This window comes from Pelodiscus sinensis, chromosome 4, assembly GCF_049634645.1.
Source record: "Pelodiscus sinensis isolate JC-2024 chromosome 4, ASM4963464v1, whole genome shotgun sequence".
In the NCBI taxonomy this organism is placed as follows: Eukaryota; Metazoa; Chordata; order Testudines; family Trionychidae; genus Pelodiscus; species Pelodiscus sinensis.
In genome coordinates this window covers 74,723,338-74,750,464 of record NC_134714.1, presented here as the reverse complement: position 1 = coordinate 74,750,464, position 27,127 = coordinate 74,723,338, and the positions used below count along the sequence as shown (strand labels likewise).

At 42.2% G+C, this 27,127-nt stretch overlaps 1 protein-coding gene across 1 annotated transcript in view; it reads right to left on the bottom strand.

Moving 5' to 3' along the window:
- MYBPC3 (myosin binding protein C3) overlaps positions 1–27,127 on the bottom strand; it is a 156,483-nt gene that overhangs the window by 68,472 nt on the left and 60,884 nt on the right. Inside the window, exons 10-22 of the mRNA XM_075927458.1 lie at positions 24,692–24,715; positions 23,479–23,642; positions 22,491–22,623; positions 22,063–22,065; positions 20,784–20,908; positions 19,705–19,810; positions 17,256–17,422; positions 16,693–16,858; positions 15,910–16,016; positions 13,428–13,457; positions 13,116–13,255; positions 7,201–7,278; positions 5,305–5,464 (exon numbers count right to left, since the gene is read on the bottom strand). Coding sequence (XP_075783573.1) covers positions 5,305–5,464; positions 7,201–7,278; positions 13,116–13,255; positions 13,428–13,457; positions 15,910–16,016; positions 16,693–16,858; positions 17,256–17,422; positions 19,705–19,810; positions 20,784–20,908; positions 22,063–22,065; positions 22,491–22,623; positions 23,479–23,642; positions 24,692–24,715 — 1,403 coding nt within the window. The remainder of the gene's footprint in view (positions 1–5,304; positions 5,465–7,200; positions 7,279–13,115; positions 13,256–13,427; positions 13,458–15,909; positions 16,017–16,692; positions 16,859–17,255; positions 17,423–19,704; positions 19,811–20,783; positions 20,909–22,062; positions 22,066–22,490; positions 22,624–23,478; positions 23,643–24,691; positions 24,716–27,127) is intronic.

Below are 27,127 nucleotides of genomic sequence, written 5' to 3'. Positions count from 1 at the left end.
GGTGATCCATCAGAGAGATAAAGGCAATCCTTGAACCAGAGTAACTCATTTTATACTAAGATGTTTAGGTCAGAATTGGCTGACATCTATGTCCTTGTAAGCAGATCATTGGCCAGTAAAGACTTTATAAGACCAAAAGATCAAGTATTGGAGCCCATTCACAAAATGGCAGTGCTTGAATATAATGACAGGTTTGGGAGGGTTATACATCTTATCTAGATACTCTTCTTTGAAGGATAATGCACTGAGTTAATTATTTCAGGTCCCCGGCTGCTGAATGAGGGTGAAATTAAATTTAATAAGGAAGAGGAACCAAAGTATTTGACATAGGTTGCAAGCTTTGGCCATTCAAGAGATGTTCCAGTTTTTTATGATCTGTGAACACCTTGATTGGAAAACATGCACCTTCTAGATAGTGGTGCCACTCCTGAAATACAGCTTTGATTGCCAGTAACTCCTTTATTGTAAATTTGGGTAATTTTGTTCCTTGGGTGTCAATTGCCTGGAATAGAAGGCAACAAGTTGGAGGTCATTTGTTGGACCATGTTGCTGAGATAATTATTCCCTGATTGTATAATTGGAAGCATCTGTTTCAACAGCAACAAAAGGGCTTAGATGTACCTTTGTGCACTAAAAAGGGGACAGAAGAAAAAAGCTTCTTCAGCCAATCAAAAGCCAGTTGGGCTATTGATGTCCATTTGAAAACAGAGTTCGTCTATTGCAGTTGGGTAATTGAGAACACCACTTGTGAGAAACCTTGAATGAATTTTCTGTAGAAGCTGGCAAATTCTAGAAAACATTGGATATCACAAATGCTCTTGGGGGTTGCCTAAGTTAAAACTGCAGCAATGTTTTAGTAATCCATACTTATTTCACTGTGAGAGATGGTATAACCTGAGGAGTGCACAGCAGTGCAATCAAATTCACATTTTTCAGGATTCCTATACAGACCATTTGCTCAAAGACATTGAAATACCAGCCGGACATGCTGCTGATATAAAGTTTGATTTTCTGAAAAAAATAAGAATGTCATCTAGACAAATTGTGATAAACTGCTTTAGAATATCACTGAAAAATTCTTAACGAAATTCTAGAGCATAGTGGGGGTATTAAAGAGACCAAAAGGCATGATGATGAGGTACTGAAAATGTCCATACCAGGGTGATAAATGCTTAAGTGAAAATTTTAACTGAACTGACCCTTTCCATGTTTTTGTTGATCAATGACAGGTGATATTTATTTTTGATGGTTATGCTGTTCAGTGTTTGATAGTAGATGCAGGGTGCTATCGCTTTTTTTTTTGTTCCTCCCAAAACAGGATTGGGACTCCAGTGGGGGGACATATATAGATTTTTTTTTTGCCAGATTTTCATCCAACTCCTGTAGGACCCTAAGTTCAGGTTATGATTGGGTAAGTTTCTCACAAAGGAGATTTTAGGCCCTGGAGGTCTATAGGCCAGTTATAGGACCTAAGTGGGGGCAGAAAATAAGTTATTTTTATCAAATACACCTGCAAAGACCTTGTATTTCACAGGGATTGGTCAGTTATCATTCAGACCCTGCTATGTGTATAAATCGGTGGACTTGCCCTGATTACATCTAGGGTGCTCAACACCAGACTGGAGTAGGAACTGATGTAGACAGTAGTCTAGATTCAAACCAAACTTCTTGTACCCTTCAAGAAATGCTCAGATTGTGCTGGGAGATGCATGGGATGCTAGGTATAATAGAGAAGTGAATTTAGTCAATCAGTTTAAATGGCTGAGTTTACTGGTGATCTTGAATTACTGCTTGGAGAGGTGCAGACTCATATCTGAGCCCAAAGATAACAAGCTGCCATCAATTACCTCCATCAAGTTGGGGGCAAGCTTCTTTTCCACTAACTAGTGGATTGTTTTAGCAAATCCAGTGCCCATGAAACTTCCAGAGGCTCTGTAGTCCATCAGGCAAGCTGAATGCACCTTGCTTCAGGTGTTGACAAGGAGCTAGAGTGTCAGAAGCACCATCTGAAAATGGGATTGACCGTTGTCCACAGCGGTTAGGATGTACATAGGCAGCAGAGGGAGTTTGTGTAGGGGACCCAATCCTGTTGTTTCATCTATCCTGTGTTCCTTTTAATGGGGCAGAACCTGCCTGCTTCCCAAACCAGCTATTGGACTGGACTTGAAGGGACACATGGCGATAAAGTGGCCTCACTCCTCTACAATACAAGGACAGGCTAGTCAGATGATAATGTTCCCTCTTTCGATCTGGGAGGCACCATTGTGTCATGTCTACCTGCATATATTCAGATACAGAGTCTGCCTAGGGATGTGGAATAGGTCAAGTTTTTGTAAGGACCCAGCATGTACCTTCCATCTTTCCTGGCGTCACTCAGTCAGTTATCATTTGGATACACAACTTGATGCTGTGGAGGCTCAACCCTGGCTGTTTCACCTTTGATCTCATCATTCAAGCCTAGATAGGAGTAGTAAATCTGTGCTGTTTCATTCCAGGCTATGACTGCGACCAGGTGATAGAAGTGCATGGTACAGGCCACAATAGGACAGGGGCATTGAGTGAGTGACTCACTCCAGAGCAACTTTGGCAGAATGGCATGGTGGATCATCAGTTAGGAGTGAAAAGACATGAATAAATTCATCATCATCATTGAGAATCAAGTTTTCCAGCTTGAGGAGTGGCAATGCGTAATCCAGTGATTTGCCTGCAAATTAGCTGATGACCTCTACCTTGAAGTGGTCATTAAGGTACATCACCTGGTGCAAAAGGAACAATAAATAACATTGATTGAGAACTGCCTGAAACTTCTGATGGTTTCCATCATAACTCTCTGTGAGGGGATTGTTAGGCCTAGATCTTGGACTGACATGACTGATCAGGGCTCGCCAAACTGTGCATGCGCAGATTGCTGTCCGGCGATCTGCGCATGCTCAGATCGTTCTGTGCATGCACAGATCGCCTGAACCCAGCTCTTCCGGGTTGCAATCTACTCACCACGAGCAAGTAGATTGCATTATTTGTCGAGCCCTGTGGATGATGATGTGAGCGGGCCCAAAACCACTAGGACCTGCTGGCATAGGAAGGCATTTTCTCATTGTATCTGGGCCACTTGATGTTGGAGACCTCTAATTATTTCTGGCATCTCAGGAGATCAGTCTGCTTCAACCAGCGAGCAGCAACCTAGGCTAATGAGTGGGCTGCACGATTGGCCCTCCTTCATCTCAGTGGGCCACAAGATTGTTGTAACCAAGACAGCCCCCTGGATAGAGTCGATTTGCTAATTGCACTTGCATACCTAGAATTTGCAGAGTATGCTGATTGAACTGTAGTAGCGGTTAGGCTGGATGCAGAAAGAGTGTATGGTTCTTACAATCAAAGTTCTCTGCAGTTAGCATGCACCTGACTTCAGATACCCTTGCTTTACATGTGTGTCATACCAATAGGAAAAAAACTACATGGATGAAAACCAGTGAAATATGTAACCCTGTGCATAGGCAAGGGTAAACAAAATGTCTCACAGGCCACACATAGAACTTCATTGGCCTGCACATGGCCCACGGGCCGTAAGTTGCCCACCACTGGTTCAAACTATCAGTAACCATGATGAAAATGGTTGTACTAAAGTGGTCAGACCCATGGCAATAGGGCTTATTGGTCAGAAGCAAGAGTCAGAGCTGCAGTCAGGAGTCCAGAGTAGAGTTGGAGTGAGAATGGAGGGAGATCAAGATTGGAGAAGGACTAGGAGCAGAGCAAGAGCAAGAGCAAGCTTAGAATTGGTTGAGGCTTATGCAGACTGTTATCACCACCATCAAGCTCTAGAGTGATGTTGAGCAGATTGAGCTGCTGTTACTCCTGTGGGACTAATATATTCTGCCTTAGGATCACCAGACCCATTTCTGCATTGGCTGGAGCCTATCACATGAGTGATTCCTTATCTTGCATCTTGCCTCCAAGTAATTAGGCAGAACTCCATGATATATTTTAGAGAACAAGCTTTAAACTAGTGTTCCATTTGCTCCAGTCTGCTGCATAGAGAGCTAAAAATAACACCACCCAGTGATTTGCTCTCAGTATTGCAATAAGGGGCTTCCCTCTTAGCCTGGAATAAACCCCATCTGTAATACAATGGTTGATCATATGTTGTCTTACCTTATTTAAATAACAAGGATTTTCTGGTCCGGCAACATCCATGGTCCAGCACAGATGCTGCGGGGCCAGAGAGTCCTGGGGGAGGGCTAGTGGCAAGGATACCTGCGGGGCTGGCAGGGCAGTGGGCTGCCTGCAGAGAGCCCACTGTCAGCATATGGTTGCAGGTTCTGCCCAGCAGTGTTGGGAGACGCACATGACTAAGAGCTACGGTTTCTTGGTGGGGCAGGGATCCACTGCTGCTCGGTGGGTCCCTGAGGGTCCCAGAGCTAGGGAAGTGATGGCTGCCCAGCAGGGTCATCAGGGCAGAAGGGCCAGGAGGAGATGAGGAGCCATCCAGGAGGTCAGTGGGTTGGAGGTCCAAAAATGACCTCCACTGGTCTGGCAAAATCCCTCATCTGGGACCAGTCAGGTTCCGAGGTGCTGGACCAGGGAGGTCCAACCTGTAATATAAAAGAACTTATTCCTTTGGGAAATCCTGTCTTGGTATTTTTCCCAATGACCTCATTGAGCAATGAATTATAAAGGTGTACAATATTGTGTACAATTTTTTTTCTTTTATCACTTCTAAATTTGTACACATTGCCCTAGTTTTCATAATATGGGCCATGATGTAAAGAAGGAACTGGCTGATACTCACAATGCCCTTCATAAAGTATGTTAGTCAAACACCCTTATAGCTTTTTTCCTTTGTACAGTAAATTAATTCCAATCCTTTCTAATATCTTATACCATATGTAGATTATATGTTATCCCTTCATTCCGTTAACTATTTATTTTACATATAACAAAGTCATTTTTATTAGAAAACTTTCACAACAAAACAGCAAAAATTGATTTCATTCTTTAAATGTATCACCCCTACTGAGAGAAGAGACTGGCTCAGTGACATTCAGAAATGTAGGGAAATGGAAGGGAAGACTATTCTGTGTGATCTAATCTCTATTATTCAGAATGATCCTTTCTCCTCCCATATAGGAAATACAAGATAAGCTACTTAGAAAAAATAATTCTGACAAGTTTTATAAAATTAATTCCTCCTAGATGGTCTTTTTTCACCTCTTTGAACTGAGAGTTATTCTCAGGTTTACAGCAATGAGGTTAGGTCCCATTGAACTCAAACATTTTTCAAACTGGTTATTCCTGTCCATCACTTACCAATAACCTTTACTGTGATATCAGCCTTATCTTCTCCTGCTGGGTTCTGTACTGTAACTCTATAAACCCCCTCATCTGGCTTTTCTGCTCCTTCAATGATGAAGATACAGTGGTCTTCATGCATTTCTACACGAACTCTGCCTTCAGATTCAGAGAGTAGCTGTGGGCATTGAAAGCATCATGTGAAATATTTTGTAGCTAGAATGGAAAAGGAGAACCTGATGCTCTGAATGAAGGGAACTGGGAATTGCATAAACATGCTGAGCCTAAAGCAGAATGCAAGTCTTTCTGACACCAAATATCAATATCACTGAGAAGCTATTTATGACGTTCTATTGTATTTTAATGTTCTATTTTGTAGAAACAACTGGATATCAGGGGTAGCAAGTAACAGCTCAGAACATTTTTCTTTGGGAGATATTGATTTTTAAAGCTGTGAAAGCACTATTGGTAGTTGAAAAGACCCTATTGCATTTCAGTCTCAAATTTGTGACTTGGGGATTTTCCTCTGTCTCCCTTGGTCCACATATTTGTCCATGTCTAAATTTTGTTGCATCTTCCTTCTTGACACTTCTAAGAACTGAATTTTTGACATTTTGTTTTTATCTACAATATTAAAACCATTGTCAAAGGCCTCTCCTTCCATTGTTGTTACTGCAAACTCCTCATTCTCAGGCCTCTTTGACCATTTGCCTGTTCTTCCATTTTGTTTTTTTCTTTTTTGTTAGCTCAGAGAAAAGGGTTAAAATCAGCACTGATATGTTTAAACATAACCATCACCACTTTGTTATATCCTTGTCTCTTTGTCGCATCTTTGTACTTATAAACTCTGTGCCCCTTTGCACAAAGACTTGTATATTATATGTGTATCACCTAGAGCAGTGGAGCCTGAATCTTGACTGAGGCCTCTGAATTCTGATGTATTACAAATAGCAAAATAATTCTTCTGATTGGTTATTATACATACACCAATGTATCAAAATGAATGCATGATAAAAGAAACTTAATATGAAAAAGGTAACCTCATTACCTTGTGGTCTGTTCTTCTGGTTCCTATTATTTTATCTTTTGTCATCTGTCCTTCCTCTAGATAAGGGCTTTAGTGAAACTCAAATGGATTAAATATATTTTTTGAAAAATATTTGAAAGTGTTACAAACCGTAATGCTTCAGAGCAAAAATCCATCACTAAAAAATGGTGGCTAATAAGAAACTTGCCCTATAGACAGCTTATTCTATAAGGGTATGCCTAGACTACAAAGCTCCATCGACGGAGCCATGTAGATTAGGTTTCTAGACATAGGGAAATGAAGCAGCGATTTAAATAATCGCCGCTTCATTTAAATTAAAATGGCTGCCGTGCTGTGCCGATCAGCTGTTTGGCAGCACAGCATGGTAGTCTGGACGCTCCGTGGTCGACATCAAAGGCATTTTTCGACCTCTCCGTTATGCCTCGTGGGATGAGGTTTACCGGGGAGGTCCACAGATGCCTTTGATGTCAACCGCGGAGCGTCCAGACTACTGTACTTTGCTGCCAAACAGCTGATCGGCACAGTGCGGCAGCCATTTTAATTTAAATGAAGCGGCAATTATTTAAATCTCCGCTTCATTTCCCTTTGCTGAGTAAACAAATCTACATGGCTCCGTCGATGGAGCCATGTAGTGTAGACATACCCTAAGTGTCCACTAAGGCATTTCCTGTGCATCCCTCTGAAACATCTGATAATTGCAACTGTCAGGCAAGACGCTGCCCTAGATGGACTGTGGTCTGATGCATTATGTTAATACGTATGTTACTCTAAATTTTAAGCTCCTCTAAGCAAGACCGTGTAAAACCACCAAGTCTGGAAAAATTCCATATATATTAATGGTTTTTTATAAATAATAAAGGACTTACCTTGCTATCATTATTTAAATCACTGCTGGAATCTGAGGAATTCATGGTATCTTCATTGCTTAGCACATTGCAGTTGTTCTAAATAAACAAAGAAACACCGGTTGAACCTTTCTAGTTGGGCACCATTGGGGCCTGACTAATGCTAAGTCAGAGAATTTGCCAAACCATGGGAGGTCAATATTGTCCAGCAACATTACCAACACTTTCACAGCTTACTGGGCTCTTAGAAGACATTTAGGGGTAAATTAGAGCTAAATAACAGCATGGAACACTGAGAGGCTGTAAACAACCTTTATGGGACAATGAGAAACTTGGACACACCCATAGTAAGCAGATATCTAGGTAACTAAAATCATACCGGCCCATACATATTGCCAGACCAGAGAGGTTCAACCTGGACATGAAAGATAATGATGCAAATAATCAAACAATCTATTTGCAAACACCTAAAAGATAATAAGGTATTTAGTAACAGTCAACATGGATTTGTCAAAAACAAATCATGTCAAATCAACCTAATTTAACAGATAATAAGCCATGTGGATTCAGGGAAAGCAGTAGACCCAGTATACCTGATACTGCCTTGCATAATCTTCTCAGAAACAAACCAGGGAAATATAGTGTATATATGTGTAAGCAGGGGCTGAACTACTGCTTGCTATCAGCCAGCTAAAAGTAGAGAGCTGCCCTGCGGGTGGGTATGCTCACTCAAATTGTTTAGCTCTGCAAGATAATTAACTGTTAACTGTTGGTATGTAAATACAGCTCATGCCAGGATGGGGAAGGAATCCAGGGTGTGGTTATGTAAATCCAATTCAGCCAGGGCCGATGGAGGATCAGTTGTTAGAATGGAATGTGATGTATTGTATCTAATTTGGACGGTTGTGGGGGTCACAAATCATGTTACCTCTAAATGTGAGAACTGTAAAATATGGCACCAATGCTTGCAGGAGAGATACCATCATTGTAAGAGGTCTCAGATGAACAAGCTTCGCCATTCCAGAATTGAGTGAATGGAGTTGGAGGGAAAGGGCTTGAGCCAGCTGTAAGACTGGTTCAACCTGCCTTTCCCCCCCTTAGTCTAAGGATAAACCTAAAGCATACTTCAGCAGGAGTCTTTTTGCTAGTCCAGTGGAAGCTGGACTCTCTTGCCAGCCTAGATGGTGGCTAAAGAGTTGAAATCACTAAGAGCTGAAGTCACTGGTTTGGCCTGGAGCCAGACCCATTGCTGCCAGCGGTGTGGCTGGTGGGAACGACCTGCAGGGTGCTGGTAGGTGTAGGTGGCCAGTGGAGCAGCTGGCAGGAACAACCAGCGGGCGGCCGGTAGGAGTGGCGGCAGGCGGCCAGCGGAGCAGCTGGCGGGAACAGGCAGCCAGTGGAGCAGCTGGCAGGAACGGGCGGCCAGCGGAGAAGCTGGCGAGAACAACAAGTGGGTGGCCGATAGGAGTGGCGGCAGGCAGAGCAAAAGGACCACAGGAGCAGCTCAAAGGTGGCATGGCCTCAGGCTCAATGAGTGGAGTCATCAGGGTGATGTGTCAGGGTCTGCACTGATTGGAGAAGAGCTGTAAGTGGGGCGTTTGAAGTGGGGTACAGAGAAAGTTTAGGTAAGTGAATGGAACCCTTTCATTGTTGGACTGGTGACCCTGAGGGGCAAAGGACATTGCTCAATCCCTTGGAGCTGGGATGGTTACTTGTGCAGTTATGAACTCTGTTTGTGGTATTTTCCTAAGTTAATGCCAAGTGACTTCTCTCTTTCATTAAAAGTTTCTTTTCTACACTCAGACTCTGCTTGCGAGTGGGGAAGCATTGTCTCTTAGAGGCACCCAGGGGTGTGTGAGTTTCCCAGGCTACTGGGTGGGGGCTCGAGCCTGTTCTGTGTGAGATGGACAAAAAGGGACCCCTAGATGTTGAACCCGGCCCTGGCTGCTGCTGGCACTACCCAGCAGAAGGGTTACATATGCAACTATAAGGTGGTTGTATAACTGGTTGGAAAGTGCACCCAGAAAGTATATTATCCATATTGCTGTAGATAAGACATGAGAAGTAGTTCTTCCACTCTATTCCATGCTAATTAGGCCTCAGGTGAGAGAACTGTGTCTAGTTCTGAGCACCACATTTCAGGAAAGATTTGGACAAACTGGAGAAAATCTTGTTATGCAGTCCTGCCTTGAGTGCAGGGGACTGGACTAGTTGACCTGTTGTGGTTCTTTCCAATCCTGTCCTTCTATGATTCTGTGATGAGTCAGAAAGATCTAATTAATCAGAGTTGGTTTAGTTGTGTTTAAGACAAAGAGGAGAAGGATCTATGCAGGGTATGTTTGTTGCTTAGCAGAGGAAATGTGGCAAAATGAAGATCGGAATCAATTAACAAAAATGAGAAGGAAATCAACTGATTAAAAAAAACAGCCAGAATTGTAAATTAATTCCCAAAGTGAAAAGGAATTAAAAGGAGAATCAGCAAAACTTGTTTCACAACATCATAAACAAAACCTTATGATATCCCTGCAGCAGATCACAGATAGATATGATTCAGTTACTGTCCTGTGACTGTAAGGGTACGTCTACATTGCATGCTTATTTCAAAATAAGCTATTCCAGAAGAAATGGGAATCTTCAAAATTAGTCCGAGGCAGGCAACCCTAATGAGGATGTGCTTCCTTGATTTAGAGCCCCAGGAGGCACTGAGGAGTAACTAATTTTTAATGGACCTTGGGGAGGAGTTATTTCAAAATAGCAGCAGTGGAGCGTTCACACTACTATTCTGAAATACAGGCAGTCCCCGGGTTACGTACAAGATAGGGACTATAGGTTTGTTCTTAAGTTGAATTTGTATGTAACTTGGAACTGGCTCCAGATTCAGCCGCTGCTGCTGAAACTGACCAGGGGCTGACTACAGGAAGCCCGAGGCAGAGTTGCTCTGCCCCCAGCTTCCTGGAATCAGCCACTGATCAGTTTCAACAGCGGCTGAATCTGGAGCCTGGGACAGAACAGCTGGGGCGCTGCCAGGTAGGTCCCCCCAGGACCAACCCGGCAGCACCCCAGTTGCTCTACCCCAGGCATCCACAACAAAAGCCTGGTCTGCTGGGGGGGGGGCGCACTAACTGCGCCCCCCCCCCCCCCAGCAGACCAGGGAGACCCGGAGCAAAGCCGCAGAGGTGGCGGGGTCCCGTGCCTCCAAGGCTTTGCTCCGGGTGTCCCTGGTCTGCTGGGGAGGGTCCCCAGCAGACCAGGGACACCCAGAGCAAAGCCGCAGAGGCGGCGGGGTCCCGCGTCTCCAAGGCTTTGCTCCGGAGCAAAGCCGCAGACGCGCGGGACCCCGCCGCCTCTGCGGCTTTGCTCCGGGTGTCCCTGGTCTGCTCGGAGTGTCCCTGGTCTGCTGGGAGGAGTCCCCAGCAGACCAGGGACACCCGGAGCAGCTTTTCTCACCCCGGAGGATGCGGTGGCGGGACCACTGCGCATCTGAGTGGTCCCGCCGTCCGCGAGTTCCGGGGCGAGAAAAGCCCCGTTCGTAAGTGCGGATCTGACATAAGTCGGATCTGCGTAACTCGGGGACTGCCTGTAGCTATTTTGGAATAGGCATTATTCCTCATGGAATGAAGTTTACAAAAGTCGGAATACGCCATCCGTTATTTCAAATTTATTTTGAAATAACAGATTTGCTGTGTAGACGCTCGCATTGTTATTTCGGAATAATGGACATTATTCTGAAATAGCGCTGCTTTGTAGATACACCCTAATAGATTAGTGGTCTTATGCATCTGTGCAAAACAGAGAACATACTTTCTATATCAGTGGAGTATTGGATTTATAAACATTTTTTACTGCAGGACTACTCAATTTTGGAAGCCCTAGGGGCTGCAACTTAAGTGTGGTTGCATATACATGCAAATATATGCAAATAGCTTCTTTCACACTGACTGGCATGAATAGAAAGCACTTCTCACAATGCCCCGACACTTCCTCTCTGGAGGCTAAAAATGCTGATACCATGTACCCTTCTGTTCCAGCCAGCCCACTCACTTGTGTCTTTCAATGCTCACCCCACCTGGGATATATCTCACCATTGTGGGGCGTGTTCCCAGTGGAAGCCATGTTCAAAGGATCCCACTCACGGGCCATGTGTTGAGCCTTGTGTAAACCCAAACCACACTGTGGACAGTAAATAAATGGGCTGTGGGCCACATGTTGAGTAGCCCTGTTTTACAGGCTTTTAATATCAGCCAAATTAGATAATCTTCAAGTTATGCTACTGACCCTTTAAAATGTCTCTACTTATGATGTTTCCTTTGCATCAAGTTCACGTTTCTTGTCCTCACCTTCATGGCCCTTCACAGTCTTCCTTTCCCTAATTATCTACTCATGTTTTATATCTCATCCTAAGTTCTCTGCTGCAGCTACTTTATTCTGCTCTTGTAAACTTTTGGGGTGATCTCTCCCAGAAGATTTTCTTCCACAGAGTCACTTGGCTTGAGGGGGAAGCATGGGACTGTATGAGCTTTAGTCTCCCCAGGGAAGGAGTGGGGCCACTTGTCTACCTATTGTGGAGCTGGGGGAAGAGGTAAGCCTGGTTTAGGTTATTTGGGAAAATAATTTTAATTTTAAATAATGAAGTCTGCATGTTTTGTTAGGGGCATAGTTTTTCCAGCAAGGGCTTTCTGGATGTTTTGTGGATTGGTGATCAGAAAATAATATTTCAGAAGTTTGAAATCCTTCTCCATCTTGTCACTGAAAATTTCTTAGTTCTGGATTGCAAAGGAAAACGTAAGTTGTTCGGAGTGGGTGCTGGCAATATGGAAGGAACTGAACGCAGAGTTGTCATGACCATGAGGCATGGGCAGCAGCCTGGGGACTAAAGGGTTAACTGTACCTAGCCAGGTATCAGTCAGCCAATAGAAATGCAGATAGGGATTTCAAACGGAGACAAAGGAATTTTTGGTTTTTCCCTCCTTTGTCTCTGAGCCAGTTTGTTCTAGGTACTGAGGGAGACAGAAGACATGTCTCCAAGAAAAAGACTCTTCAGAATGTGTAAGTAGGGTAAAGTTTAGATAAATCCATTTTCTGTTGTGGGACTGTGGATCTGATGTCTGTGCTGTTAGAAATGGGGTTTCCTCTCCTTTGTAACTAAGTTTTGGCCCATGGAAGTCTGCATGAGTATATTAATTGGTGACTTTTTCCATCTAGTCATTATGCTTGCAACAGGAGTATTGTTTTGATAATAAAAGTTCTTTCTTTTTTTTTATTAACCTGGTATTGGTTCATTTCTGTGTCCTGGACAATCTGTCTGTGTGATCTGCATGCCTCTGACTAAGGGATATCAGCCACAGACTGCAGTTTATATTTTCTTTTTCTTTTTCAAGCTCTTTGGAGAAAAGAGCTTGGGGTGCCCTGGGGTTGGTTTCAAGTGTCCACCCCTAGCACAATGAATGCAGAAGTGGGGTCCCGCAAAAGCAACCCCAAAACCTGATCTCTACAGGCTTTGGTACAAATCTCACCTCCCTCTCCAAATCCTAATACCTGGATTTTGGGGAATCTGCTGCCACCATCAAGTGCTTTTGAACTCACAAACGGGGTGGACACTTGTGATGTAAGAAGACAGTAATCTGGAAGTGGCAGTCCTCTTCCTAGGCATGCAGAGACCATGCCGATGTGTAGTAGAGAAAGATGGGAAGAAAGGCTACCATACACATCCTTTTCCCCTCACAGAGAATAAACACAATTCAAGAAGACTACAGTTAAATAAACTAAATTACCAGGTGCTTCCTTGCTGCTATTTTAGAAATTTCTTTGTTTAGAAATTCTACATTTGAAGAGATATGGAAAAGTTTGAATTGGAAATTCAAAACATACTTGAAAAAGAACAGAAATTATTTGTTATGCCCTCTTTGCTTCAGCCACATTGTCAGACTACACTTTACCTTGATTACTTTCTGCCAGATGACAGTGGGTATTGGATCTCCTGATATGGGAACATCCAGTCTAAGTTTGTTCCCAGCCACCACAACAATAGTGTCAGGGGCTGCTTGACCCATGCAGTCTAGATGGATTTTGGGGGGTTCTATAGTCAAAGTGGAGAAAAGAAAATATTTTTAACATGGTTTGAATGTTTTGCAGGAAAAGAGAGGTGTTTCTAAGCTGTTATGTTAAAAATTGAAGAGCTACTGAAAATCATGCAAGATGACTTTCTCAGATATTACTCACATGTTTCAATAATGAATATTTGTTTTTACCTTGTCTTGGCACAAAATCAATCTTGACCTCTGGAAAGGGAAAAAAATGGATCTGAGAATTGCTAAGCTTTGTGTAATCAGCAGACCAAAAATAATTTAAAAACAAACAATATAATCTCTAAGTGGGTGTAAATCAATGGGTGAATATATAATATTTTGGAAACTGGCTTTATAAAAAAAATAAGAAAATAATAATACAAAAAATAGAATAAGGCTGGGTCTTGCAAACACTTTTTCATGTGAATATCTTTACTCCCATGTGTAATCTTTTTGGCAGTGATTTAAGACCCCAATCCTGCAAACACATACAGACTTAATGTTGCTCAAATGTGTAGACCCATAAAAGTCCACGGGACTATGTGAATAAGTACATATAATCACATGAATATGTTTTTGAAAGATCAAAGCCATAATATGTTAGTGTTTGCAGGATTGGACCCATAAAAATGACATTAAAATAATGTAGGAAAATTGAAATAGAATATAAACAACTTTTTAAAAAGTTTGGAAAGTGTTTAGGATAATAACAATCATAATAACAATAGTATGTGTAGGGGTTAAATATTTAGAGGTTCTAACTAACCCATGGTTGAAAGAGAAACCAATAGTGACTATGGGCAGTTTACATATATATTAAAAGAAACAAACAAACAAACATATCATGTGCCAGTCCTCAGCCTAATCACTTTGTTTCTATCCTTTCTCCTCTTTTGTGTTTTGTCCTCTAGGACCCAACCCAGCAAACACTTTGCATGAATAACTTTACAAGTCACTTAATTGTGGTATGTCATTGTCTGCCAGTGCTCCCTATCAGTACTCGGCCCAAGCCAGGGAAGCTAATGATCCAACCAATTGATCACATTTGGTGATGAATTTTTGTCACATGCCACGTGAAACATGTTGCGCATACCAAGAAGAAAACCTTCCAGCATAACCCATAGAGAAGGTTCTCTGGGAGTAGAAATACCTACAAGGGGAAATGTCTCCCTATACTTGTGTTTAGGTGAAGTCCCCCCTTGCACAGGAGAGGCTGCATGGCTTGCTCCAAACCTGATGGATGCTAGTGGGATCTACTGAAGACCAGATCCATTTACATGGAGGCTCTGTGTCTCTATACTGGCTTCAGTCCTTCCTCACCTTTGGCTCTATTAAAGTCACATGGCCAGGGTCTTTCTGGCTGCACTTTTATGAGATTCCCCAGGCTTACGGGACACCTTGGTTGAGCTCTACAGAAAAATATAATACAGTATTGGACTGTACTATCATTTGTGAGTAATCTCTGTGTGATCTGATAGGCTGCCCAGTCTCAGCTTCCTCTCCCATTATAGACCCTGGATGCGCAAAGAGGCCTTTCTTGAGGTCTAGTAAAAGGAAGAACAGTGCAAGGGAAAAAAACTACTCCGCCCCCCCAACTTCTGTCCATACGGCAGTGGTTCTCGGCAAAGAGTATGTGTACATCTGGGATAAGGATAGGTCTTCCAGGAGGTACATAGCTCATCTAGATATTTACCTAGTTTTCAACATGCTACATAAAAAACTCTAGTGAAGTCAAGACAAACTAAAATTTCATAAAGACAGTGACTTGTTTATACTGCTTTATAGCCTATACACTGAAATTTAAGTACAATATTTATATTCCAAATTATTTCTTTTATAATTATATGGTAAAAATAAAACAGTAAGTTTTTTCAGTAATACCATGCTTTGACACTTTTATATTTTTATATTTGATTTTGTATGCAAGTATTTTTTAAGTGAGGTGAAACCTGAGGGTGCACAAGATAAATCAGACTCCTGCAAGATGTACAATACAGGCTGCCCCCAACTTGTGCGATCAGTTCCAGGAATAGTGTTGCAAGTCGTGGGTGTTATAACTTGAGCCCGCATTTATGACAGGCATCGTATGCTGTCGTAAATGCGGGGCCCAGGACATAAGTCAGGGGATTTCGGCCTCGTCTGCACTTACAAAAAAGGTCGTAAGTACAGGGGGGTTGTAAATCGGTTTGTTGTAAAGCGGGGGCCTCCTGTGGTCTGAAAAGGACGAGAGCCAGTGCCATACAGGAGCTACGTACGAGGCTCCTTTCAGGTACAAGTTTCTAAAGGGGATGATCCATGTCACTGACATCTGTAAGATTATTCACATAATTAATTATTCATATATGTAAACGCTTTCAGAATTGTGCATTAGCTTGTAAGTTCTTGTGGACAAAGGCCATTTCTTCCTATGTATTAAAGTGCCTAACACACTGTGGGCTCTACAATACAAATAATCATGATGATACACTGTCAGAATTTACATGAAAATTTACATGTTGTGCCATGTTCATACCAGAAAAGGAAATCTCCATACGGTTTCCTGGTGTAATCAATGAAATTATTTGGTCCCATCGCTCCCTGTAGTGCTTATATGTGGATAATTCCTTCTTTTTAAGGCATGTTGTAGTCCCAATACATTTTAAGAACCAAATTCCACAACACTTACCCAAAAATCGAAGTTTGGCAGAAAGATTATAAGCAAATCCTTCAGGGATAAAAGAATAGTCAGCCTCGTCTTTTGGAGTTACATCGTCAATGGTTAGTTTATGGATTCTGGAAAATACACACAATCAAACAACTCTTAACTTTAATCAGCAGATACACTGCTGCAAACAGTGAGAGCTTTAGGATGAATCACACAGTGAACCATCCATAACTTTCCCAGTATCAAATCAATATGCTAGGGCAAACATACCCATGACCATATTCCTTTTAAACATATTGTAAATCCAAACAACACTGTGTTAAAGAAAGCTCAGGCTTGTTCACCATCGCCCTTCTTCCAAACATAGCAGACAGCACATCAGATAATCCTTTGGCAGCCTAAGTCCCATTAACTTTCTGTAGGATTTAGGACCCTAAGTTGTTTAGGCCATTTAGCAAATTTTACTCATCTAAATGTGTGTGCGCATATATATATAAAAAAACTAGTCCCCCAAAAGAAAAGGCAGAGTAAGGGCTGGGAATCTGTGCTGATGCCATTGTATAGATACAAACCAATATACTGTATGCACACCTGCAGAACTACATACATGTCAATACTGTACACGTGCATATAGCTAGGCAAATCACAGAAGATTAGAATAATACATGTTCGTTGTGTGGAGGAAACTTCCAACTTCCTCCCTTTAGCTGAAGCCAGAATAGGATCTTGGCTTATATTCATTTCCTCATTACTATCCAGAAAGGATTTTAGAATCCTGTCCAAGCTTTCAGAAGCAGGACTCACCTGCCAATATGAGAAATCTTTATCCTGTCATCTGGGATCACCTCCTTCCCATTTTTCAACCAGATTCCCTTCACATTCTCATCAGAGACTTCACACTTGAATACTGCCTGGTCCCGTGCCTTCACTGTCAGGTCTGCAATACTCTGGTACACTTCCAGCTTCTTCTCTAGGGTTGTGAGTTGTGGGAGGAACATAAACATCAACAGGTCAAAAGTTGGTTTGTACAGTAAAATGTTGATGTTGCTTTTAAAGAAAAGAAAGAACCAGAGCTGAGGATGCTGTTTGTTAAAAGATGAAATGGAAAGAGAACTCCACAGTATGCAGGCTTTAATAGGACTGATATCCTGACTGCAACAGGTGCCTAGCTATTTATTACATCCGGCACATAGACCTAACAATTTTCTGTCTCCCTGAGGCCTCTGTGGTAATTTCCCTGGCTATGGTTTAATTTTTCTCTAGGCATAAGGACTAGCTCACCTTCTTATCCTGTTGTGGAGAAGGTTACCTTCAATCCTCTTTCACTTTTCAACCTCCCTAATTATCTGGCATTGCCTGTAACTCACCTTGTATGATCAGTTCAGCGACTGACTCCCCACCATTGGTCTTCACAGTGTAGTGCCCACTGTCCTCTTTGGTTGACTCATTAATGATCAGGTAATGCTTTTTCCCATCCTTCTTGAACCGGTACTTGAATGTCTCTTCCCGTTTCAACTCAGTTCCATCCTTTTCCCTGCATTACAAAAGAGTATTGAGTCACTCTACTTTCGGCTTTATCCTTTCCCTTCTGAGACAAAATGTAAGTCAGCTGAATGATATTGAGTGTTGGGGGCATAGGACAGCAGTGCTGGATTGATGGTGACCTAAGTGGCAAAAGACTGAACATTTCACACAATACCAGAAGGCACAGATCTGACATTACCACTTGCTGACAGTTAATTTTCACTGACATTCTCATTCCTAATACAAGACGGTTCATTATTGTTTTTGGTATATGCTTACTCTGACAGTATATTCAGTGTTGTACAAGACGCAATGATTAATACAGTCCTTGCCCCGCAATGAGCTTACTGTCTAAAAAACTGAAGACAGTAGACAAGAGAAGACAGAACTCAGTGGAAAATCCAGAAGAAGAAATTGATTAAGATTCATTTTAATTGTTGTTATTGTTATTATTATTAACTGACGACTTGTGGACATCACAGAGAGATTTTAAAAGGGATTTATATGAAGAGGGGAATTCATTTGGACTTTTCCCGGTGGGCTCGTCTACATTGGCCCCTTTTCCGAAAGGGGCATGCTAATTTTCCAGGTCGTAATAGGGAAATCCGCGGGGGATTTAAATATCCCCCGCGGCATTTAAATAAAAATGTCCGCCGCTTTTTTCCGGCTTTTAGAAAAGCCGGAAAAGAGCGTCTACACTGGCCCCAATCCTCCGGAAAAAAGCCCTTTTCCGGAGGATCTCTTATTCCTACTTTGAAGTACTTTGAAGAGGGGATGGAAGTCAGATAGGAGAGGGTTTAGAACCAGGATTCTCAAACTTTGTTGCAATTGACCCCCTTCTGACAACAAAAATGACAACACGACCCTAAAAGGGGGGGGGAGGGTCATGTTTAAGCCCAACCTATGCTCCACTGCTTCAGATGGGAGAAAGCAAAACCCAGGCTCCATCAGGGCAAGAGGACTAAAGTTGAAGCCCATGGGCTTCAGCCCCATGCAGGTGGACTATAACCTGAGCCCTGCTGCCAAGGACTGAAGCTATGGGCAGTGAGTATGCTGGGTGAGGGAAGGCGTTGCCTTCCCAAACCTCCAGCCTGGCCCTGCCCACACTATACCCCCAGAACACCTACTGGAAGCATATGGGGGCAGATTGTTGCTGCCCACCCCGCCTTTCCTGTGCTCGGGATTGGGGAAGCTAAGCCACATACCACCCAAGGAGGCTGGGGCTATGTACTCTCCTCCCTGCCCATGTCCCAGGGTGGGGAGGCTGAGGCCGCGTGCCGCTCCCCTCCCTGTGGTGCTATGGGGGGACAGCTTGGCTCCTGGAGGTCAGGGCCTGGGCAGAAGGGAGCACTGGGGGCTTGCCTCCCCCAGCCCTACTTATACCCACAACCCATGGCTGAAGCCCTCAAGCTTTGGCTTTGGCCACGGGTGGTGGGGCTTGGGAATCAGCCCTAGTGAACCCATTAAAATGGGATTATAACACACTTGGGTTCCCGAGCCACAATTTATGAGCATTGGTTTAGAGGAGGAGAAGCATTCCAGCCACTGGCACTGAGACTTCTAAACCCATCTAGCAAGAAGAGAAGAAGATTTAATTGAATCCATGCAGAAGATTCCATTAGGGAGTTGCTATGTAGATCTAGTGAACCTGTGCAACATTTAGACCCTAAAGTAATAGGTATTACAGAAAACGCCAAAACAAGTATATTGATAGAGTGCTGGAACTATAGAGCAAGAAGTTCCGGATAAAGTATTCCATACATTTGTTGTTATATCATGTTATGGTCTGTTCTGGTACCTCTATTTGTATATGTCTACACTAGCTCGTTAATTCAAATCAGGCAACCGGAGTTGCAAATGAAGCCTGGGATTTAAATATCCCGGGCTTTATTTGCATGTTCCCACCCGGCTGCCATTTTTAAATCCTCTTAGTTCGAATGAACTGCCCGCAGCTACACGCGACAGTTTAAAGTTAATCCGAACTAAGTCCTTAGTTCGGATTAACTGTTATACCTCATTCCATGAGGAGGACTTAGTTCGGATTAACTTTAAACTCAGTCCCTCTCTTTCTCACCTTGAAGACATGTGGCTTTGGGGTTCTACCCTATCCCTCTCCTAATTGCTTCATGGACAGACCCCAGTGGCTCATCTTGTGGACCCCATTAGATAATTTAATAGAATTTCTTTTTGTTAGAGACCTTGACAGTATAACCACACTAGTGGTGTCAGCCCTAGAGTGCCCCAAAGACAAAGGTGCACCAGGTGATGTTTTCTTTCTTACGTTCCCCTTACCATTTCACAGCAGCCCCTTCCTCAGACACTTCACACTCAAACTCCACTCTCTCCCCAACCATCACCACCTGGTCCTCCAGTGGGTGACTGATCAGAATTGGAGGCTCTGAAAATGAACAAATTTGCTTTAAACACGGTCTAGTGGATGGAACACAAAGAGTACTAAGATCCCTATCACTTCACTATCAATAGAGTGGAGGAAAGGAGAAAGGATATGAAGTAAGACATACCTTCTTCTATAATAGGGAACGGTGAACTAATCTCATCCATCCCAAAGCACCCTCCAGTGCACACTGCATGGGAGCATACTATTTACTGGGCCAGTTCACACTGCTAATTTGATCTGATCTTACATTATGAGACATAGTATAAAGGAGGGATTTAATCATTTTTTACTTATAATCTTCATAAACCTAATTCAGGGTTGTTAAACATTAGCCCATTTGACATATTTGTGCAGCCGGTGTAACATTTAGTTTATGCACAATCCAAGCTTTATTTATAAATGTCTAGCCCTCTTTGTTGCAAATACACCCTTCTAAATGTGAACCAAGTATAACCTCCCCACCACTAGACTCATTGGAATGTTAACAATAAAATATAAAGATAACAACTGCAATTTCAACATTGATTATTTAATTGTTACACATTTTTGCAGGTGGGTTAGGGAAGGGGTTGGGTCTGTAATTTTGTTTTTAAAAGACTGAATGAATGTTAATGCAGCAATAGTCGCAGATAGAAAGGGCTCATGGTGTGCATCTGGCCCTAAGTAGTTATGACCAGAATTAACCCCTATTTTCTGCAGGAAGATATGGTTATATCTGATATGTCATAACATTTGTTTTGTCTCCCTTTTACGATGCACTGAGGTGTCCTGTTAGCTTGTAATTGGCTGCTGCACAGATTATTGTCTTCATTTAGCTGTGAGGAAAAATGTCTTGTTCAGTAAATAATAGAATGTTTCTATTTTTAAGAGCATCCTTTTCTGTGAGATTAACTAGTTTCAGAATAGAGGAACAAGACACGACAATATAGAGAGTGTTAAATTGGATCTGCTTCTCTTGCTGGCAGTTACTCACCTTTTACAAATAATTCTGTAAAGCTTTTCTCCTCATCAACCACACACTGATATGCTGCATCATCTGCTAGAGAGCAGTGATTGATAGTCAGGATCCTCTTATTCCCAACAGCCTCAAAAATGTATCTGAAGAAATGCAAAGAGAATCTAAGTATGATTATCTTTACATCTGTACCTTAAAGCTATCCACCTTGTCCTAGTGCATGAGGGAAGGCTGGGTGAGAGGAGTGAGAAGGACTTTGGACCAGGCATCCTGTTCTGGCAAAGAGGAGGGGAAGACTGAGAGCTATCTGCTTCTAGAATACTAGTGAGAGATAAGGGGGTACAGAGAAATATTTATACCAACGGATATGGTGTACTGGGGTATTCAGCACTCACACTGAGTAGCAAGGGGATAAGGATCCATTCTGAGCTCATACAGCCCCACCCTGCTGCATTTGTAGCAAATGCACCATTTAGAGGTGTAGTAGAAAGGCAGGGGAGCAGCTCATTTGGTGGCAGATCAAAGAAGAAAGCAGACCTTTTACTGGCAAGTCTCTAAACAACTGCCCAAAGGTCTCTTCCTGAGGGTAGGGAGGGCTTGCTGCAGAGACAGCCTGAGAGGAAAGCACTCCCCCTCATTTGAATTCTGGACTTGATTGATCCACTTTATTTGCGTTTGGATTATCCTAGCAGGGGGGAGCCCTTAGAGTGTGCTGGCTCAATTGTGCCATACCACAGAAGAAGGCCATTTCTGCCTGAGAGGAAAGAAAAACCTTGACATATGCTGGTGCCAGGAGGTGCTCTGAGGTGAGCAGTTGACCCTCATGCTACGTTACTCCAATGATAACTTTAGGACAGTTGCAAGGAGGCAATGGGAAGTGGCCCAAGGAGGGCTGCCTTACACATCACCAGCTATCCAATCACTGATTGCCCTCAAAGAACTCTGGGTTGGATCCTGAAAGTGGAGTCTAGGTCCTCCTCCTCCATCAACAACTCTTCCCAAGTGCATCATTGGGCAGTGCTCCCCAACCAATCTTGAGTGAGGGCTGTCTCACAAGAATACTGCCCTTCTTCTTAATAGCTGCTAGAATGCGATCCAGTACTAGTGTTCTACCATGTAGCCTCATATATGCCTGATTTGGGACATAAGTGGAGCTACAGAACAGACTTCAGGACAAAGACTCTTCAGTTGTTACTGATGCCCTGCTACATCTAAATAGGTCCCATAGAACAAGAAGGACAATTTCACTAGATCTTAAATACATTCAGAAACAGCAAAATATAACCTGACCACTTACTTGCTAAGTGGGCAGATGGCAATGTTCAATTCCATGTGCAGAGAGTGAGAGTACAGGACAGGGGAGAAAGAGACAGTGATGAGAACTGTGAATTGAATGTCATTTCATATATTAACTGGCTTGGCACACACAATGACATACACATATAGACTTCATCTTTCCCTTCTGATATTCCCCCTTTTTTCTTTGTCTATACTTCCTGAAGATGGCTTGGTATTTACTATTGTTTCAGGTGGTAACACTTTACAGGCTGGATTTTCCAGCCTCCATAGATGATGTGTTGGGGGAAATGGGCATGTGGGGTCACAGGCTCCCCTAAATGGGCCAAATGCCTTCCTAGATTTTAATTGCTGAAGTCAATGCCTTCATTCTGCCCCCTCTGCTACTGCAGGCATGGGTTGCCACTTCCAGTTTCCTTTCTAATTTACCTGCCGCTCACTTGGATCTCCTGTCCATTCTTCAGCCATTTCACTTCAGAATCTGGGTTGGCAAGCTCAACCATTAGCTTGATCTTCTGTCCTTTGTCAACTTGGTAAGCAGGATCCAGTTTCTTGAGGAATGCTGTGATAAAGAATAGTTACAAAAAGATTTTAGTAATTTTTCTTTGCCATGTTTCCTTACTTTGCAGCCTGATCTGGAGGGAAGGAAAAGAGGTTTCTAATTACCTTTCCTATTGATTTACCTTCTTAATCCTTGATCTGTTCTTTTTGTATCTTCTCACCTGCTATTTGTCTTTCCCAAATGCCTTATGCTTCATTCTCCATCCTTTTCTATGATTTTGTGATTTGATTCAGACTAAGCTGATATTAGTTAACATACTAACTAGTGTGTTCTAAATCTAGTATAGATAAGGCAGTGTGTAATTTAAACCAGTTAGGCTTTTACTCAACATGTGCTAAAATTTCCCACTAGGCTTTTCCTTGATAACATATTAAAGGCAATGAGCCTTGTGTATGCTAGACTTTTAAAAAGTCTAACATGTCCTAATATCCCATTTTAAAATCCTAGTCTAAACAAGACCCAGGAGATCAGACCAGACCAGACAGTGGTATCTTGAGGTATAGTTGAGAAGCCCTTGCTTTCCAAAGAAAACAAAATTGATCACTCCTGTTTAAAGAAACCATTTCTGGGTAAGGCACAGAACATAATGTTATCATAATACCAGGAGAAATATAGCAAAATGAGGAAGGTATGAAATTTGCAAGAGTCATAGTGAGATAGTTCAGAATACTTACTAAAGGTCTGATCTTTGGGAACAGGTATCTCAAGTTCTAAAGACCATAGGGAAAGTTGGAAGAATTAGTTAAATCATGTGCCTCTCCCCCATTCACCTGTGTCAATTAATGTTGCTATTGGAAACACCCACGACCAATAAGATAAGAACAAATATTTTAGGAAGAACTAGAGCTCTCCAACCTGTACTCTTCTTCTCCTCCTTTTTTATGCGTTTGAGGCGTTTCAGCATCCCTCGTAGGTCTGTAATACCGTACTGGAAAGCAATTTTCTCATACTCAGAAGGAGGAGCTCTCCGCAGAATGTCCCAGACATCAACTTCAGGTTGTGATTCAGTTTTTGGTTCACTTTTGCCAGGATAGGAGTAGAACATTAGAATGACACATTAGAAAGAACTTCAAAAGAAGCCTTAATCTTGGCAATCTATGCATTGCTTAAGAGATACCAGTCCTGCATTAAATATCAGCAATCTTGCTTTATTATTATACAGAAATGATTAGAGACCTTAAACAAAATCAGGGCCTAAGTGTGGTAGATGTTGTACATATGCATATTAAGAAAAAGTCCTTGCCCTGAAGAGCTTACAGTCTGTTTAGGCAAGACAAAGTATTAACCCCATTTTAAAGATAGGGAACTGAAGAACAGAGATGACTTTCCTAAAATCACCTATGAAATCTATGGAAGAGCCCAAATCTTGAGAATCCCAAGATCATGTCTATGTGGGTATGTCTACACTACCCCGCTAGTGCGAACTAGCGGGGTAATGTATGCATACCGAACGTGCAAATGAAGCCCGGGATTTGAATTTCCCGGGCTTTATTTGCATAAGCCGGCCGGCGCCATTTTTAAATGCCGGCTTGTTCGAACCCCGTGCCGCGCGGCTACACGCGGCACGGGCTAGATAGTTCGGACTAGCAAGCCATTCCGAACTATCTGTACACCTCGTTCCGGCCGGCTTATGCAAATAAAGCCCGGGAAATTCAAATCCCGGGCTTCGTTTGCACGTTCGGTGTGCATACATTACCCCGCTAGTTCGCACTAGCGGGGTAGTGTAGACATACCCTTAGAGATGAGTCCTTGTCTCCCATGATTTTTTCTCTCTCTATTAAAGTGAGGCCTGGTTCATCTTAAAAGTGAAGATCAGGTTTTGTCATGGGAAGGGTTATCTATAATCAGTTCTTAGAGTTGAAAGACACTTAGATTGGCAGGTTCTGGCTAGCAAGATAGTATTAACAATGGATCACTCAGTTTATGGATTACCCAAAGAGCTGGTGAGTAGAGGAGAGTTAACTTATGGTATAGTAGTACTCAAATGCCTAGCAGGATGATCTGCTGTATGAAAAACATTATGTTCCTATCATATTACATATTATTTGAAGATTGATTAAAAACTTACCGATTTACTGAACGCAAGAAGCTGCTGGACTCGAGAGCGTTGCAGAGAAGTATTTAGAAAAACAAGTGGTATCCCCATGGCAGGAAAAAGGGCAACATGTTAGTACAACAGAGCCATCATTATCTCAAACATTAGCAGAAAACACCTGCATTTCAGCAGCAAGGAGATTAAGGATATATTGCACGTAAATATACTTAAGGAAGAATGCATTTTTTCTAGTGATATCAGCTTAATTCCCACACTCTGGAGTTCCAACTTGCAATTTTATATTGCAGATGTACACACCATAATTAATTCCTGCTATTGGAAGAGGGCAAAGTGGGGCTATTCACATCACTATCCTGATTCCAAAAATAGACCTTTAATCTGTCATGTCTTTCAATGGATTTCTCACAAGAGATAGGGTTAAGGTTAGGTGAATTCCTCTGAAGGATGAGGGTGGTAAGACAAAACATGCAGATTCCAGATCACGGGAGGGAAAACCAGGACCTTTTAGAACTCCCTGTAGGTGAAAGCGACGAGGAGTTCTGTGGCACCTTATAGACTAACACGGCTACCCCTCTGATACCTGTAGGTGAAGGTGATATTCTGCTATTTATGACCATTCAGAATTCATGTGCCTGTCTCCTACAGTAAGATCTGGTCTTTATTTTTCCCCATTTCTAATGCTCTCTGACCCCTCCATCACACACCAAGCTATGTAGCAGGCAGTGAAGGAAATGTTGAGGACTGTTAAAACACAGCGAATAGTCCTGCAGCACCTCAGAGACTAACAAAATCATTGTACCATCTACATTTTTTGTTACTCTCTAGGGTGCTGCAGGACTATTCACTTTTTTTAAATATTTTTTTCAGTTACAAACTAACACAGCTACCCTTCTGAATCTTTTGAGGACTCTGTAATTTTCTGTTCATTTATTCAATATACTATGGATGTACATAGAAGGAACATTCTGTGAATGCCCATCAGAGCTTTCTTGCGCAAGAGCATCCATGCAGTGTGGACGTTCTCTTGCACACAAGCTTTGAGGTCTAGACACACTTTTGTGCAAGAAGTTTTTGCAGAAGATCTCTGACTGAGGTTTACCGAATTTGAAATAAGTGCTCCGCTATTTCAAATTAATTTCAAAATAGCAGTTTGGCTGTGTAGATGTTAGTAAAGTTATTTCAAAATAACGGCTGTTATTTCGAAGTAACTTTGCTGTGTAGACATATCCTTAGAGAATTACTGTTTAAGGTGGTTTATCATCCTTTATTCCCAGGATTGACTGGTTGGACCTTAGGCCACAAGTACAGGCCACAGTGGAGGTGCATTTTCACTAGAGCATGTCTGCATCCTCCAGAAACTCAGCCAGCTCCTTCTCCACTACAGGTCCCCACAGGTTTCTTTGTTTTGGTTAAATGATTTATATTTAGCCTTGCAATAAACAGATCAATAAACCTCCTTTTTGGGGACATAAGGATCTGGTGGGAAAAGGGGTTTTTGCGCAAAAAGAAAACATCCACGCTACTTTTTTTCCCCACAAAAACCCTTTGTGCAAAAATGGCTTGCATAAATTATGCAAATGAGACATGGAAGCATGCTAATCTGCACCTCATTTGCATATTCACTGCTGGCAAAACCAGCACTGTAGACGTAACCATAGTGTAAGATCTTTCAACATACCAACCACTCTGGGCTAGCTTTTGCTTGATAATGTGAACAACCAACTTTTATAATACTGTCTAAATACATATTTCCTAATTATACATGTGAGATCTGCATTGGAGTAATTATGCTCTGTTGAGGAAACAGTGGTTCAAAAATAAGTATAGAATCATAGGTATAGACAGAAACTATTATATCAAATCTAGTCTCCTCTGTCTCTAGCTAACCTGTATGAACTATCCACCTGAATATGTAAGGTAGGATTGTTCACACTGTGTTTAAATACTTTGTCTTGGTTATTTTTAAAGCATTTTGAGATAAATCTTCCACTTTGAAGATTGTTCTCTAACTACCTAAATCTCAGTGCCAAGATGTTTTCCCTCATATTCAACTTAAATTTTCCTTGCTCAGTTTTAACCCATTATTTGTAGCTATATTCAGTTGGAGCACCTGAAACAACCTCTCTCCATTCCTGGAATGTATATCTCTTTATAATTATAGAGAATTATCCACTTCAGTCATTGTGTACCTAAGCTATATATAATGCTGTAATATTGCCATCTCATCACCTGTTTGTTCACAGGAAATGTTTTCTAACTTTCAAAGCCATGGACTGGCTTATAAATTGCCAGTACATAATAAAGATATTTTACAGCTAAGAATCACCATTTAAATAGTGTAGAATCAAGCACTAAGAAGAAGGAAATTTCTATTTATGACTGTTCAAAATTCATGTGCCTGTCTCCTACAATAAGATCTGGGCTTCATTTTTCCCCATTTCTAATGCT